This window comes from Pseudophryne corroboree, chromosome 12 (genome assembly GCF_028390025.1).
Source record: "Pseudophryne corroboree isolate aPseCor3 chromosome 12, aPseCor3.hap2, whole genome shotgun sequence".
Classification (NCBI taxonomy): domain Eukaryota; kingdom Metazoa; phylum Chordata; class Amphibia; order Anura; family Myobatrachidae; genus Pseudophryne; species Pseudophryne corroboree.
Genome location: NC_086455.1, coordinates 52422227 through 52440395, shown reverse-complemented (window position 1 = coordinate 52440395; position 18169 = coordinate 52422227). Strand labels below are relative to the sequence as shown.

The following is an 18169-nucleotide window of genomic DNA, read 5'->3' as shown; positions in this document are numbered from 1 at the left end:
GGAAAACATAACATTGTGTGTAACCGATCACATGTGTGTGCAATATATTTTTTGCACTCTTAGCCTGAATTTGAGAGACTGGTTTAATCTGAATGTAATGTTTTTCCCACTAGTTTCTGTAGATTCAATATTTTCCCAATTACCTGGTAAGGGGAGCTTCGGTTGGCCAAAACCTGCTGCCCATGCGGAGTTTGCGCTATTGGAAAATCTCTCGCTGTCAGTGTGGGACAGAGCCGCAGGTCCATGCTGTGAGAGAAGTCGATCAACTTCAAACAACTGTTCTTCTTAGTGCAAGAGGACAGTTCAAAAAATCTGTTGAGGAAGAATAAATGTTACATTTCCCAACAAATACAAGATAGCAATAAGACTTTACTCCGCAAACATGAAAATGCCTTAAAGTTCCTTCCCCCTCCAATCCTATTTAATTGGCAGGAGTCTTGCTCAGTAGGCCATTCTCACTTAGGGGCAGATGTATTAAGCCTGGAGAAGTGATAAAGTGGAAGATGATAACGTGCCAGCCAATCAGCTCCCAACTGTTAAGTTACAGGCTGGGTTTGAAAAATGACAGTTAGGAGCTGATTGGCTGGTGCGTTATCACCTTCTACTTTATCATTTCTCCAGGCTTTATAAATCTGCCCCTAAAGGGCCCCATACACTTATACAACATGACGGTCCATCATGTCATATAAGATTTCCTCCAACCTCCACGTTGGCAGGATAGTATTAGATATATCGTATACATTTTTTTTAATGTATCTTTTACTTTCCCATCCATTACTGTGGGATTCGACATATAACGAGTGCAGCACTCGTGATACGTCTGATCTAGGGAGATCCGATCCGATGCACACGGGAACGCATATCGGATCGGGGGAAAAGCACACCGAAAATGCCCGATTTCACCCAATATATCGGGCTGAATGCCCGAATTGGGCTGAAATCGGGCATTATCGGTCTAGTGTATGGGGCCCTTAAGTGAGGTCTCTTGCTTCTCAAATACTGAATTAGCAGCGTTCTGGCTAATTAAGCTATGTACAGCACTTATAAACTCCGCAATGATGAATTACCCAACTCTTTGCGCAAAGAAAAAAAAAGCAGCATCAACATAGATTAGAATCACTGTTTGCTTGCTTATTTTTGTCATGCAGAGCTGTCCCTCCTATAAGATAAGGTGAGGAGACTAGGCTCTGCTCTCATCCTCCTGGCTCCCAGCATGCCTCTCTAACTTTCCAAGCACTCTGGTAGTGGTCTTGCTGCAGCAATTGGTTGCTGATAGACACAGTGAAAAGCCTCCTGCTCCTCCTTCCTACAATAACTATAGCTACGTGACTTGCAATGTGAGAAGAGTAGGGACAGGAGAGGGAGCAATTACTGCTACAGTCACCCCACCTCATTAAATAGAAGAGGCAGTGGTTAGAACAGGGCTGGCCTAACCGGTCCTCGAGATCTACCAACAGTTCATGTTTTCCAGTCCTCCTGAAGATCTGTAGAATTGTCAGTTAGGAATGAATGCAGCACATCTTAATTAGTAATGACTACACATGTGCACCAGCTAGGTGGTCTAGAAAATGTGTACTGTTGGTAGATCTCGAGGACTAGTTTGGCCAGCCCTGGGTTAGAAGGTACAGTGAACAGTTGGCTCCACCAAGACATTTATGTGCAACTAAATCCAAAACCAATTAGATAACTGTACAGCAGAACTTCTACACACTCCAAAAATGTGAATGTTTCATGTTTATTATTACAATCTGCAACCTGATCTCAACCCAATCTCAAGCATGCACTTCACTTGCTGAATACAATACTAAAGGCAGAGACTCACAAGCAAACAACAACCGAAGACAGCTGAAGTAAAGACCTGGCAAAACATAACAAGGAGGACACCCAGCATTTGATATTGTCCATGGGTTCCAGACTTCAGGCAGTCATTGCCTGCAAAGGTTTCTCAAAAAACTGTTAAAAATGAACATTGTATTTGTGCTTAGTCCTGGGTCCACACCACAGCGTGTGCCGATAACCGCGGGTGTCCCCTGCCGCAAGTACCCATCTGAGAGGCTTCCGCCGGTGGGAGTCTCTGCGCCAGCTGGGAGGTGATTGAGCAGCAGCTATGAAGTCACTCCAACTAACAGTGCTGCTAGCCCAGAAAAAGTTAATTTACAATAAAAAGCTTTCCAACTCAAAACTGATGGCCTGTGCCTGGAAGCGGAGTTATAGAGGAGGGAAGCTGTGAATCTTGGGATATGCTGAAAGCTTTAGCTTTCTCTTTCATCCACCAGGGGACACTGGAACAGACTTAGACATTAGGGGTGTGAAGCTTGCAACCGGAGGTGTGGCACAATCTAAAATTAGCATTGTCTGCACAGCCGGCACCTCCCCCTTCACATCCCTCCTCCCTCAGTTTGGAAAATTGTGCTAGGAGGAAAGAAGCACAATATGGGAGCTCTGCTCCATGAAAACAAATTTATTTATTTTTATTATTTATGACTCGCCCAATCCCTCCTAACTAAAAGGAGGGTGCAGGCTTTACCAAAGGACAAAAGACGATGCCCAATCCCACCTAAATGGAAGGAGGGTGCAGGCTTAACTAACAGACGAAAGGACACCGTCCCCCTACTAAAAGGAGGATAAGAGTCTTCAGTATAGAGAGACAAGGATCCCAGCTAAAGGGATCTAGATCTCTCAACTGGAGGAGGACGCAGGGTTGATTCTATTTCGGAGTGGGAGAAGGGACCTTCTGACTTATCTAGGGGAGGAGACACGTCACCAAGGGGAGGAGCTACGAGCGAACAGGGTAGCCGAAAAGTACCCTCGCGGGCTCGCTCCGCTCGTCACGCTTCGGGCTCGGTGGCTCGCTCCGCTCGCCACCTGATTACTAAAGGTAATAGTTGGTGGCGTGGATAGTAGAGGAACTATCACGCTGGCCTTGCTCCTCCTCCTTGTGTTGTGACTCCTCCCCCAGACGGAAAAGGTCCCTTAGCCCACTTGATTCTAGCATCTACCGAGGACGCAGAGGTTGTCGTGAGTACTGGTGGTAACAGAAGCCCTAGTTCTCAGCCCCACTCCACGCTGCTGCCATTTGACTAATACTGATAGCCGGCAAAAGCAGCGCAGTGTCCCCCGCTTCCATCCCTCCACGGCTTTACCAAGTGCCTCCCCGCAGCTGCACTCTCCCTCTGCCGCGCGCCTGTCACACGTGCCCACTCCTACGCATCGAGCGGAGGTTCGCAGGGGGTTGGTGAAGTGCGCGGCTGGGGAAAGGTATGTCCGTGCCGGCGGTGCTGTGTCCGGGACGGTAGGAGAACCGGAGCGCAGGAGGAGAGAGGAGAACGGGGCGGTGACGGCGGCGTGCACATTGTGTATTTTTGAGAGCGCAGGGGGTTATAGCGAGGTCTTTTTAAATTTTCAGTGGTGGACATTTTTTAATATAGTAAAAGGCGCCAGAATGCTATACGCCCCCATCAGTGTGGCTATATTTCATGGCCAGTCAGATCAGGGGGAGGGGTTTCCTTATACAATACTCGCTCCCTCTGCTGGTTGCTTGTGGATTAGAACTCTGCGGCAGAGGATAATTTTCCATGTGTTAACCCCGACCTCACAACTGAATCACAGTTGTATATGTGCGAGGGTTGCAACGAGGCTGTTTAAAATACTTTATTTTATATTTTTCTCTCTCTCTCTAAACCAGCCAGATGAATACAGTTGTACAAGTGTTCCCGTCATCCGCTACAGTATTCTGTTGACTATTATAAAGATGGCATACATTGCAATGTAGTCTGTGGGGGTGCATTTTCAACATCAAATGCACAGACCAAGAACGCTATGTCTTATTACCAGCACAGTAACTACAGTTTCCCTTTGGCGTACATTTAATTACATATTTATATACACATAATGCTTCCAACGGACACTGATGACAGGTCCGGCAGAGAAGGGAGCATCAGATATGGTCACCCACTTCAACGCTATCTGTATCAACAGTTCGTGGTCTTGTGGGTGATCGTTGCATGAGTATTTATATTCATTACTTATTTCTTTCTTACTAGAAAGAAAGCCGATTTCCAGCTGTTTGAAAATACTCGTCACAGCTCCCAATATTCTACAGCCTTTTTTCCTCCTCTTCTAATAGGTGAAAATGCGGCTGAGTGGTATGTATATGCTTATCTAAGGTAAATAGGAACGCCCGGATTACCTTAATTGCTCAAATAAATGAGCACTAAGGTTAACTGCCCTGGGACGCGTGACTGTTGAGAACTGGCACACCACCAAGGGAAAATGATTCGTCAAGGTTAGGAAAACATAACCTGAAATATCTTTCAACATTTGAGTATGGGCTGCGAGCCCATCCGAAACAGGGAGGAATTCATAGTTAAAACGACTCCATCCGCACGGCTATAACAAAATAGCTGGACACGATGATGAGACCCCTTCCTCCCTACGGTTGGGGAGGATAAAAGGGCTGGCTCTCATAACGGAAGGAGGCCAGTTCATGTTTCCATACGGGGCGTTAGCACCCTGATCTTAGCTATATCTCCAAAGGTTTTCTGTGACAGAATTTCGGATTCCACAGACGGGGTAAGGATCCCATAACAAGGGTGGGCTTACCCCTACCTAGTCTGTCAATAGGACATTCTTAATTATTGCAGTCCCACTGAAAAAGAAGGGTCGTAGGTGGGTTGAAATTGACATGACAATCCAATTTCTAGTTGCCAGGCCTTCTCACACGGACCTAGGAGGTTTGTGTTTTGGTAGAGAGGCTTGTGTTTCCGGGTTGGAAGGCGATTTTCCTAGAGGGGAAGCCTTCCTGGTTGGTCCCAGGATTTTCAGGCAAGGGCAGTGAAATCAGATAGTCTGCCTACTGGGTATCAGAGATATACCAATAGGCAGTTGTAGTTATTCTGGTCCATTTTTCAACTGGTTTGGTTCTAGTCTCGTGTTGGCGGAGTCTCGGAGATACTAATTCCGATAGCCAGTAAGCAGGTCTCTACACAAACTCACCTTGGACCTCCTAGGTGGGTAGGGGGTCAGGATTGGAAAGGTCTCGGGAGACCGGATCAGAGACTTGAGAAATGAATTTTGTATCAACAGGTTTTGTCTCCCTATCTTAAAGATAGATATTGACAACGCCTCAGATGCCATTCCGTTCAAAATCAAAGGCTTTACTGACAACAATACGGAAATCGTTATACAAACAGGAAAGTGTGGTACAGCACACTAATTCCCTGAACACCCAACCATAGAGGCCCGGGTTCAAGTACCACTACAAATACTTTAGGCTGCCTGTGGCCTGACAAATACAGTGTCCGCCCACAATGCGTGAACCATTGGGTTCGATACTCAGCGGCGTGCAAAATTATTACTCTCAAGGAGGAAAGGGGTTTCTTTCGAATCGTGTTTGTCGTGCCCATAGACGGTCACACTGATACTCAAGTTAAGGTTTTCTTTGAACCAATTTTCTGGCGACCTACAGATTCAGAATGGAATCACTCCGATCGGTCATGGCAGGCCTAGTCTTGGGGGAGTCATGGGTCTTTGGACATAAAGGTTGCATTCCTTCAGGTTCAAGTTGGACTCATCACCAGGCATACTTAGGATTCGTACTGCTGAAAGATCATTGCCAGTTGGGACCTTACCATTCGGCCTACCTTCGGCCCAGAGTATTTTTACATGGGCCGGGGTGATAAGGGTCGCAAGTTTGAGAATGATAGGGGTCACGATCATACCTCATCTAGATGATTTGCTGATCTACGCCACTTTCCAAGAACAGTTGATCAAAGACGACGACTCCTCACTTTCTCACTCAACATGGGTAGATTGTGATTTCCAGAAATCCAACCTAATGCCAATTTAAAGGATTCAATTTCCAGGTCTCATCTTGGACACAGTACAATTGAGGGTAGTCCTACTAGAGAGCAAGATCCAGGACATACAGAGGCTGGTGGCTCAGGTACTACAGACACAAAACGGTTTCTATACACCTGTGTGCAACTTCTCGGGAAGATGGTGGCGTCGTTCGAAGTTCTCCAGTACGGCAGATTTCGTTCCCGACCTTTCCAGATGAACCTCATTGCTAACAGGGAGCAGGTTCGCACTGGCTTCTACATCGAAGAATCAGGCTTCCGCCGCGCATACGAACCTCCTTAATTTGGTGGTCGTTACACAGGAATCTCGCAGCAGGCAAGAGATTCGGCAGTTGGGATTGGAGGATCCTGCCAAAGGACGCCAGTCTCAGAGGTTGGGGTGCCGTTTTCGAGGAACATCAGTTTCAGGGCATGGACGTTACTGGAGAGCAGCCTACCCATACACATCCTCGAACTGAGGGCGGTGTACAATGCGCTTCTCTTAGCCGCAGACCTAGTCATAGGTCAACACGTACAGATTCGGACAATGTCACGACGACTTCTTACTTAAGCCGGCAAGGAGGAACAAAGAGCAAGATGGCGCTAAAGGATGCCACACAGATCTTGTTGTGGGCAGAACGGGGACATATCATCCTCTCGGCAGTGTTCATTCCAGGTGTGGAGAACTGGGAAGCGGATTATCTCCGTCGCCAGGACATGCATCCGGGAGAGTGGTGCCTACATCCACAGATCTTCGATATGGTGGTGAGGTGATGTGGTCTACCTCAAGTGGACCTAAGGGTGTCTCGGCAAAACCATCAGCTGCCCAGATATGTGTCCAGGACAAGTGATCCAGCAGCAGAAGGAGTGGACGCATTAACACTTCCTTGGTGTTACAAGAGGGTTTACATCTTTCCACCTTTTCCCACTCATACCCAGGGTTCTGAAGAGGTTGAAACGAGACGAGTGTGGGCAATTCTAATCGCACCAGATTGGCCCCGCAGGAATTGGTACTCAGACCTACGAGGGTCATTAGTGGACGATCCTTGGTGGTTACCTCAGGGAGAGGGCCTGCGTTCTCAGGGACCGTTTCACCATCCGGACCAGAACAGGGTGCGTTTAACGGCGTGGCTATTGAAACCCGGATCTTAAGAAGCAGAGGGATACCTACAACGGACATTCCTACGATGATTGCCGCTAGGAAACCAGTCACAGCCATGCACTACTACAGAATTTGGAAGTAGTACATGGATTGGTATCAGGGACGGGGTTGGAATTAGACGACCTTCCACTTATCCAGACTTTTACTTTTTCCTCAGGCCGGCTTAGAGTTAGGTCTGCGGCTGGGCTCCCTGAATGTTCAGGTTTCGACTCTTTCCATCCTTTTTTAACAGCGGTTGGCATCCTTGCCAGAGGTTTAAGCCTTTTTACAGGGGGTTCTGAGGATACAGTCCCCTTTTCGTCTTCCCAGTGCGCCATGGGATTGACATTTGGGAAGGGAATTTTTGAAATAGCCACTCTTTCATCCATTAGCGAGAACAGACCTGACGTATCTCTCTTGGAAGGCAACGTTATTCCTGGCCTTGGCTACGGCTAGGCAGGTTTCTGAGTTGGGAGTCTTCTTGTGTAAGAGTCCTTTTTATTTGATTTTTCATGAGGATCGGACGGAACTCCATACGACAGCAGATTTCCTTCCTAAGGTTGTTTCGGGGTTTACATGTAAACCAGCCACTTGTGGTCCCATCTTTCCAGGGTTTCGCAGATGGGGACGTATCCTTGGATGTTGTCCGAGCTTTGCGGGTGTACATACAAGTTACGTCGTCCTTCAGGAAGTTGGACCATTGGTTTGTTCTTTATGATGGGCCAGAGAAGGGTTGGACGGCTTCTAAGCAGTCTCTGTCTCGATGGATTAGACTTGCCACTCGGCAGGCTTATGTTTCCTGTGGCAGACAGATTCCGTCAGACGGGTGTGGGTGCCTCCTGAGCGGCTGGCAGAGGTGTCTCCACTGCTCAACTTTGCAGAGCGGCAATGTGGTCCTCAGCCCACACTTTCGCAAAATTTTTACAAGTTTGATACCCTTGCGTCCGAAGATTCTAAGTTCGGATGTTTAGTTTTAGAGGCCAACTACAGCACACCCTCCCTGGGGGTTAACTTTGGGACGTCCCCTAATGTCCAAGTCTGTTCCAGTGTCCCCTGGTGGATGAAAGAGAAAAGAGGATTTTGGTACTTACCGATAAATCCATTTCTCTGAATCCTCCAGGGGGCACTGGACGCCCGCCTCGGTGCGGTCAACCTGCTGCACAGTTCTTGTTCAAACAGTTCGTACAAACTGCGTTGGTTTTTCGGTTAAGAATTTCTTGGTCGCTGTTTGATATGTTGCACGGTTCGGTTCCTCGCCAGGTGCTCTAGTATCATATCCTATTCTCTCAGTCAAATTTTCCAAACTGAGGGAGGAGGGATGTGAAGGGGAGGAGCCGGCTGTGCAGACAATGCTAATTTTAGATTGTGCCACAACTCCGGTTGCAAGCTTCACACCCCTAATGTCTAAGTCTGTTCCAGTGTCCCCTGGAGGATTCAGAGAAATGGATATATCGGTAAGTACCAAGATCCTCTTATTTGATGCCTGGATTCCCGACCCAGAACCTATAACACCGATGTTCCCTGTGGAACACTATGTACCCCGCCGCAGAAATGAACATTTTATTTATGATTATGTCCAATTACATTTGTGCCCCTCATAGGCGTTTAAAAACGGTTGCAATTCTTTCATATTTCATATATAAATTTTGTTCAACCCCTTCAATTAAAGCTGAAAGTCTTCACTTGAATTGCATCTTCATTGTTTCAAAACCATAGTGGTGGCTTACAGAGCCAGAATTATGAAAAAATAAGATTTTACTCACCGGTAAATCTATTTCTCGTAGTCCGTAGTGGATGCTGGGACTCCGTAAGGACCATGGGAAATAGCGGCTCCGCAGGAGACTGGGCACAACTAAAGAAAGCTTTAGGACTACCTGGTGTGCACTGGCTCCTCCCACTGTGACCCTCCTCCAGACCTCAGTTAGGATACTGTGCCCGGAAGAGCTGACACAATAGGAAGGATTTTGAATCCTGGGTAAGACTCATACCAGCCACACCGTATAACTCGTGATACTATACCCAGTTAACAGTGACATATAACTGAGCCTCTTAATAGATGGCTCAACAATAACCCTTTAGTTAACAATAACTATATACAAGTGTTGCAGACAATCCGCACTTGGGATGGGCGCCCAGCATCCACTACGGACTACAAGAAATAGATTTACCGGTGAGTAAAATCTTATTTTCTCTGACGTCCTAAGTGGATGCTGGGACTCCGTAAGGACCATGGGGATTATACCAAAGCCGAGACTCCTCGGGCAGCCGCCCAAGAAGAGCCCACCTTCCTTGTGGAATGGGCTTTCACAGATTTAGGATGCGGCAGTCCAGCTGCAGAATGCGCAAGCTGAATTGTGCTACATATCCAGCGAGCAATAGTCTGCTTCGAAGCAGGAGCACCCAGCTTGTTGGGTGCATACAGGATAAATAGCGAGTCAGTTTTCCTGACTCCAGCCGTCCTGGAAACATAAATTTTTAAGGCCCTGACTACGTCCAGTAACTTGGAATCCTCCAAGTCCCTAGTAGCCGCAGGCACCACAATAGGTTGGTTCAAATAAAAAGCTGATACCACCTTAGGGAGAAACTGAGGACGAGTCCTCAATTCTGCCCTATCCATATGGAGAATCAGATAAGGGCTTTTACATGACAAAGCCGCCAATTCTGACACACGCCTGGCCGAAGCAAAGGCCAATAGCATGACCACTTTCCACGTGAGATATTTCAAATCCACGGTTTTAAGTGGCTCAAACCAATGTGACTTTAGGAAACCCAATACCACGTTGAGATCCCAAGGTGCCACTGGAGGCACAAAAGGGGGCTGAATATGCAGCACTCCCTTAACAAATGTCTGAACTTCAGGCAGTGAAGCCAGTTCTTTCTGGAAGAAAATCGACAGAGCTGAAATCTAAACCTTATTGGAACCCAATTTTAGGCCCAAAGTCACCCCTGACTGTAGGAAGTGCAGAAATCGACCTAGCTGAAATTCCTCCGTGGGGGCCTTCCTGGCCTCACACCAAGCAACATATTTCCGCCATATGCGGTGATAATGTTTTGCGGTTACATCTTTCCTGGCTTTAATCAGCGTAGGAATAACTTCCTCCAGAATGCCCTTTTCCTTCAGGATCCGGTGTTCAACCGCCATGCCGTCAAACGCAGCCGCGGTAAGTCTTGGAACAGACAGGGCCCCTGCTGCAGCAGGTCCTGTCTGAGCGGCAGAGGCCATGGGTCCTCTGAGATCATTTCTTGAAGTTCTGGGTACCAAGCTCTTCTTGGCCAATCCGGAACCACGAGTATAGTTCTTACTCCTCTCCTTCTTATTATTATCAGTACCATGGGTATGAGAGGCAGAGGAGGGAACACAAACCGACTGGTACACCCACGGTGTCACTAGAGCGTCCACAGCTATCGCCTGAGGGTCCCTTGACCTGGCGCAATATCTTTTTAGCTTTTTGTTGAGGCGGGACGCCATCATGTCCACCTGAGGCCTTTCCCAAAGATTTACAATAATTTGGAAGACTTCTGGATGAAGTCCCCACTCTCCCGGGTGGAGATCGTGCCTGCTGAGGAAGTCGGCTTCCCAGTTGTCCACTCCCGGAACGAACACTGCTGACAGTGCTAACACGTGATTTTCCGCCCATCGGAGAATCCTTGTGGCTTCTGCCATCGCCATCCTGCTTCTTGTGCCGCCCTGTCGGTTTACATGGGCGACCGGCGTGATGTTGTCTGACTGATTCAGTACCGGCTGGTTTTGAAGCAGGGGTCTTGCTTGACTTAGGGCATTGTAAATGGCCCTCAGTTCCAGAATATTTATGTGTAGGGAAATCTCCTGGTTTGACCATAGTCCCTGGAAGTTTCTTCCCTGTGTGACTGCCCCCCAGCCTCGAAGGCTGGCGTCCGTGGTCACCAGGACCCAGTCCTGTATGCCGAATCTGCGGCCCTCTTGAAGATGAGCACTCTGCAGCCACCACAGCAGAGACACCCTGGTCCTTGGAGACGGTTATCAGCCGATGCATCTGAAGATGCGAACCGGACCACTTGTTCAACAGGTCCCACTGAAAAGTTCTTGCATGGAACCTGCCGAATGGAATTGCTTTGTAGGAAGCTACCATTTTTCCCAGGACTCGCGTGCAGTGATCCACCGACACCTTTTTTGGTTTCAGGAGGCCTCTGACTCCTTGACTTTCTCCTCCGGGAGAAACACTTTTTTCTGTTCTGTGTCCAGAACCATCCCCAGGAACAGTGCTGTTGTAGCACCTCTCGAGATAGTGCTACCCCGACCAACAACTGCTCCCTGGACCTCGCCTTTATAAGGAGATCGTCCAAGTACGGGATAATTCAAATTCCCTTTTTTCGAAGGAGTATCATCATTTCGGCCATTACCTTGGTAAATACCCTCGATTCCATCTTGAACTTGAATTTTTTTTTATATGTGTTCAAGGATTTTACATTTAAAATGGGTCTCACCGAACCGTCCGGTTTCAGTACCACAAACATTGTCGAATAGTAACCCCGTCCTTGTTGAAGGAGGGGCACCTTGACTATCACCTGCTGGGAATACAGCTTGTGAATTGCCTCTAGTACAAGCTCCCTGTCTGAGGGAGTTGTTGGCAAGGCAGATTTGACGAAACGGCGGGGGGGGGGGGGGGGGGGGGGAGACGTCTCGAATTCCAGCTTGTACCCCTCAGATACTACTTGAAGGATCCAGGGATCCACCCGTGAGCGAGCCCACTGATTGCTGAAGTTTTTGAGCCGCCCCCCACCGTACCTGGCTCCGCCTGTGGAGCCCCACCGTCATGCGGCGGACTTGGAGGAAGCGGGGGAGGACTTTTGCTCCTGGGAATTGGCTGTATGCTGCATCTTTTTTCCCCTACCTCTGGGCAGAAAGGACGCGCCTTTTCCCCGCTTACCTTTCTGGGGCCGAAAGGACTGTACCTGATAATACGGTGCTTTCTTTGGCTGTGAGGGAACATGGGGTAAAAATGTTGACTTCCCAGCTGTTGCTGTGGAAACGAGGTCTGAGAGACCATCCCCGAACAACTCCTCACCCTTATAAGGCAAAACTTCCATGTGCCTTTTAGAATCTGCATCCCCTGTCCACTGCCGGGTCCATAACCCACTCCTGGCAGAAATGGACATTGCACTTATTTTAGATGCCAGCCGGCAAATATCCCTCTGTGCATCTCTCATGTATAAGACTGCGCCTTTAATATGCACTATGGTTAGCAATATAGTGTCCCTGTCTAGGGTATCAATATTTTCCGACAGGGAATCTGACCACGCAGCTGCAGCACTGCACATCCATGCTGAAGCAATAGCTGGTCTCAGTATAATACCTGTGTGTAAAAAACAATAATAAACAATAACACTTGTTTATCAGGCGCAAGTTTCCCTTAAGTCTAATTGATTGTAAATAAATAATTGTAGTTGCTGCTCCCAACAGGTGATTTGGATTATCACCTAATTAAAGACAATATTTGGAAATAAATGAGAGCGCAATTGCAATTAAAAATATAGTAAATACTTTAATACATGCACAACATATATTAGACAAAAATAAAAAAAGTTATTCTAAAAAGTCAAATGAATTATTGGTGCTTGACACACCCCCAGAGGGTTCCACAACCTGTAACTGATCCGGTAATTGTCTGTAAATCAATCACTGTCTCAATTGTTGGTAGCTTTTTCTACTATGTTTGAATAAAGTTCCACAGAATGATGGTTTTTTAGAAATAAATCTGATGCTCACCGCTGCTGGAGTTCAATAGCAATAAACTTCCCATTATCTGATGCAGCGGAGGGAGAAGGAGCATACACCTCTCTGGATCCAAATGCCGTATGAAGAGAGGAAAGAGTGGCTGTCAGCAGCGCCGCTCACAGTGTCCCTGTCAGCCCGTGCTCCGTACTCCACAATTAGGGGCGAGCTTGAAGAGATGTTTCTCAGGGTACACGTGGAAAGGAGCGCGGCTGTAGACTGGCAGTGGAACAGTGGAGACAGAGCCCGGCAGTGTTGTGGTCCTCACGGGGGTAGCCTTTACGCGTTTCTCCGCTGTCAACGTATAGCGGTTTCCTCAGAAGGTATAATTAGGTGTCAAGCTGATCCGATATTTATTGTGCAGTTGGCCAATCCACAGAGGCCATTTAACAGCAAACAGGTGTACTTAATAGTCTAAAACAAGTGTTCAATATTAGTAGAGTTAATCTCTAACTCCACTTTTTAAAAATAATATCATAAAACATCAACAATATTTATTAATATATACACAGGCTTTCAATATTTTTATATATATAAAACGTTTTTTACAAAAACAATTGATGTTTTGTTTGTTATAAGAAGGCATCACCGCAATTCATGTTCCAAGGAATAGATTTCAACTAATAGAAAACAACCAATATAAATACCAAAAAGGTCAGTGGCACAGCAGACTAATGCAGGAGTCACGTATGCCACTAGACCTGTGTTCGATTCCCATCCAAACCCAAATCGTATCACCAATATATATTTTTTATTATTATTTATTTATTTATTATTAGTATTATTATTGTTATTTGTTTTTCTCTCCTCTCCTCTATCTCCTTCTTTATTCGGTTTTTTATTAATCAAATTATATATTCTCTCTCTAGCGATCTTATATATTATTTTCAAAAATACCTATGTATTGTTAATATATAATCAGATCAGTTGTCTCTAATCATATTTCTCTAAAGAGCGTAATCATATAAACTCATAGATGAGAAGGAGAGAGGAGAAAAACAAAAGCAAAATTTCAATCATCACAAAAGGGTACATATAGTCATAAGAATGGGGAAGGGAATTGGAAGAGGGGAGGGGGAAAGGGAAGTTCCATTTATCAAAGCTTAACTTATTAGTATCTTCAAGCTGATTTGATCATGCTTTTTAGAACCAGCCCTCCGATTTACCAATTTTTTATATATATATTTCACCAATAATTATGGTTCTGTTTTCTTCACAAGTACCTATATACACATATACTAGTAATCGATTTGTAGCTATAGATAAATCCAAATAACAAAAAATGAGAAATTATATATATATATATATATATATATATATATATATATATATATATATATATATATATAGATATATATATATATATATATAGATATAGAGAGAGAGAGAGAGAGAGAGAGAGAGAGAGAGCGAGCAAGTATTTTTCTGAAGTCAGTGTAACTAATATAACTCCCTAGGGTAGTTATAAGCACACTAAGAGATAGGCAGACAAACCATAAATCACGTTCTCCAGTAGATTATCTTATCTTATCTTATTATCTTATTATCTTAGATTATCTTATTATCTTATCTTATCTTAGGACATTAAAGATTATTTAGTTCAACTGACTCATTTAATCCTGCGGGGAACAAAGACCCTAGAGAGAAGATCCAATAAGCCTCTCTTTTACATAGAAGGTTAAAGCGATCTCCACCTCTGGTTGTGTTCCCAATATGTTCGATTCCTTGTACCTGTAATACATTAATATTCCCCTTATGTTTAGTCTGTACATGGCGGGATAGGCTATGTATACATAGCCCTTTCAGGACATTCCGCCTATGTTCCAGGAATCTTGTATTTAAGGAACGAGTTGTTCTTCCTACATATTGTGCTCCACATTGGCATGTTATCAGATATACAACATATGTGGAGTTACAATTAATGTGATGATTAATATTAAAGATGGTTCCTAGTGCAGTAGAATTAAATGTGGTACTTTTATTAATTATAAAATTACAGGTAATGCAACCTATCCTGCCACATTTATAACATCCCTTAATATTTGATATCTTGCCTAACCAAGTTATAGCAGTATTATCCAATTTCTTCTCAATTTTAAAATGACTAGGGGCTAAGAGACTCTGCAGACTTCGATTTTTTCTATAGACTATTCTAGGTTCTTCCTTCAAGCATGTGGATAGGACTCTGTTTTTAAGAGTCCATAGTTCTTCTTAATAATTCTCTTAATATCTTTCGAACAAGAATTATACTTGGACACAAAGATCAATTCATGATCAAGTCCTTCCATCATAGATTCTTGTGTATCTATACTTGTTTTTCCCAGTAACAATGTTTCTCTCTCTTTAGAGCTGGCTTCTTCGAGTGCAGAGCTAAGTAGATTTACAGGATATCCTTGTTCTAATAGAGCATTAGTAAGATCTTTAGCTTGTGATTCGAATTTCTCATATTCTGAACAGTTTCTCCTTAGTCTAAAGTATTGACTTTTTGGTATGTTATCCAACCATGGCCTATAGTGACAACTAGAATAATTCAAATATTTATTAGAGTCCACTTCTTTCTTGTATGTGGAGGTGACAATTCTATCTTTATCTACTTCTAGGGCAATATCCAGGAAGGTGATGTGACTATCGTTAATAGTGCTAGTAAATTTTAACCCAAAAGTGTTATGATTGAGATAAGTGACGAACTGTGAAGCTGAGAAGTGATCCCCATCCCAAATAAAAAATAAATCATCTATGTACCGCCCGTAGAGCACTAGGTTCGCCCCAAATGGGCTGCCCCAAATATATTTTTCTTCGAAGCGGCCCATATATAGATTGGCAAAACTTGGGGCGAACCGAGTGCCCATGGCGGTACCCATAATCTGTAAATAAAAAGCACCATTAAACGTGAAGTAATTATGTGATAAAATAAATTGGACCGCATCTAATATAAATTTCCGTCTTACATCAGTTAGACTCGAATTTTGTTCTAAATAGAACTGGAGTGCCAATCCACCTTCCTTGTGTGGGATATTTGTGTATAATGACTCTGCATCACATGTCATGAATATATAGTTTGGGTCCCAAGAGACTCCTTTTATAAGATTCAAAAATTGTGTCGAGTCTTTGATGTAAGATCTAAGTGATGTGACATGTGTTTGCAAAAGGTGATCAACAAAAGCCGACAAATTAGTGGTAAGGGACCCTATACCCGAAATAATAGGACGCCCAGGAGGTGACTGAAGTGTTTTGTGTATTTTCGGTAAGTGGTAGTAAGTGGGGATGACGGGGTAAGGGTTAAATAAATATAAATATTCATTCCTGGATATTGCCCCTTCCTCCAAACCCTTTTCCAAAAACATTTTAAATTTACCCAAATACCTAGTGGTTGGGTCATTTGGTAAGATTGTATAGAATCTCTTATTCTCTAGTTGTCGATAGGCCTCGGAAAGATAATCGTTCTTATCCTGAATCACAGTACCGCCGCCTTTATCGGCGGCTTTAATAATAATTGTATCATCCTTCTTTAGATTAATTAATGCTCTACGTTCATTTGGGTGTAGATTATCACGTCTCTTATTATTTGCAGCTGGTCTATTGCATAGCTCCCTAAAATCTTCTAAAGTTGTTGAATAAAATGCCTCTATACACCCTTTTTTATGTTGTGTTGGGTAAAATTCGGATTTTTTCTTTAATCTAGTGATTTGATTAGTATTAACATCATAAATTTGCTGAGGGATATCATGAGATGTATTCTCTGATTCTAATGCCTCCAAAGTGCCAAGAGCCTCCATGTCATTTTTATCTAGAAGAATCGGTAAGGCCTCTATATCTAGATTTCTAAGTCGCTTAGTAGTGAAATATCGTTGTCTACATAGATCTCTGGTATATCTATTTAGTTCTACATACAACTCAAAGGGATCTGGACCAGTAGACGGTGCAAATTTTAAGCCTTTGGAAATAATGGCTTTTTCATTTTCAGTTAATATTTTTGAAGAAAGATTAAATAGGCCCCGATTCCTTAATCTCTTTTTGCACTTTTTGATTGATTCCTTACGTCCGCCTCTGGATCCTCTATATCGCCTGCTTTTCTTTTGGGTGAATCCTGTCTTAGTGGGCTGTATTTGTTCCGATTCTTCCAGATCGGATACAGATCCCTTTCTAAAAAATCATGTGATGGCCGTGAATCATTTTTGGTAGTTTGATTATTTTTTGGTCTAGCTCCCCTCTGGACATAATCAGAGGAGATGTCCTTATCAGTATTTGATCTTTCTGGTTTACGGGGGCTAGCTTTAGTTCTATTTGTGTAGTCTGAACCTAAATCCTTATTGTAGATTTTTCTATTGGAACCTACTGACTTCTTCCTCTCTCTATATACTTGATTGAATCGGGGATTTCCCTGAGGTTTCCAAGATGCCTCAGTGTAATCCCTAAATTTTCTGTTATAGGTTCTTACTTGATTAGTATTGTAGTCCTGGTTATCTCTGGATAATTTTTTATTTTTGGATACAATTATTGATTGCTCATATTCCTCTATCTTCTGATTTAATCTATAGTCAAAATCTCTAAAGTCAACTCTAACCTCATAAGGTTTAAGCAGCTCTTGTATTTTTTCAATCTCTAGATTAATCATGGAGACCTTCTGCTCTCTATAGGTTATCAATAATTCAATCAGCGAAAGTAAACATTTATCAAGAGTATCATTCCATTTCTTAATTAGTTCATCATCCTCCTTAAAGGAGCATGTTTTAAATATCCTTAGCCCTCTAGGTATGATCTTATTTTTCAGATAATTGGTCAAGAGCATTTTATCCAGCCAATGTCTGGTTTCAGCCTTTAACAGGACTTCAAGTCTATTAAAAAGTTGATGCATATCTAGAGGGTTAATTTCAGCTGTTTCTGTTTCACCACTGATTGAATCTGCAAACAATACATTACGCCTGGAATTTCTATCATCAATTTTTTGCCGTGATGCCATACTTATATCAACACTTGCAGCCCAAATATTATCCAATAGCTGATAAAAAACAATAATAAACAATAACACTTTCAGATTTTCCAAACAGTGGAGAGAGTATAGCTCTCTTCCAAGTTGGAGGGTAACCCGCACCAAGATATAGTTATCAAAGAGATTTGTATACTTGGGATACCTTTACATAGAATAATTCCACTATCACTATTAAGTGAATAAGTCATGGAACATTAACCAGGTAATTATAGGTGCTACCAACTGATTTGGGTCAGGATATAGAGTCAAATCCCCAAAGAGAGGGGAGAGGAAAGAGAAATCAGTTATTTGTGCGGTGCACACAACCCAATATCTGCAGTGTTAAAATTAGTTCCTTTATTGTTAAATCATTAAAATCCCTATATTGTTCGCACATATAGGCAAAAATGCCACATTCAATGTTTATTATATATATATATATATAATTGAAATGATTTCTTCAGACTGGT

The 18169-nt window shown here is 43.8% G+C and overlaps 1 protein-coding gene across 5 annotated transcripts in view; it reads right to left on the bottom strand.

Annotated features, from left to right (window-relative positions):
• The window catches only part of BUB1B (BUB1 mitotic checkpoint serine/threonine kinase B), a 168526-nt gene that overhangs the window by 10428 nt on the left and 139929 nt on the right, over positions 1 to 18169 (bottom strand). For all 5 annotated transcript variants that reach the window (XM_063947509.1, XM_063947507.1, XM_063947510.1 and 2 more), the window contains exon 21: positions 144 to 312. In XM_063947509.1, coding sequence (XP_063803579.1) covers positions 144 to 312 — 169 coding nt within the window. The remainder of the gene's footprint in view (positions 1 to 143; positions 313 to 18169) is intronic.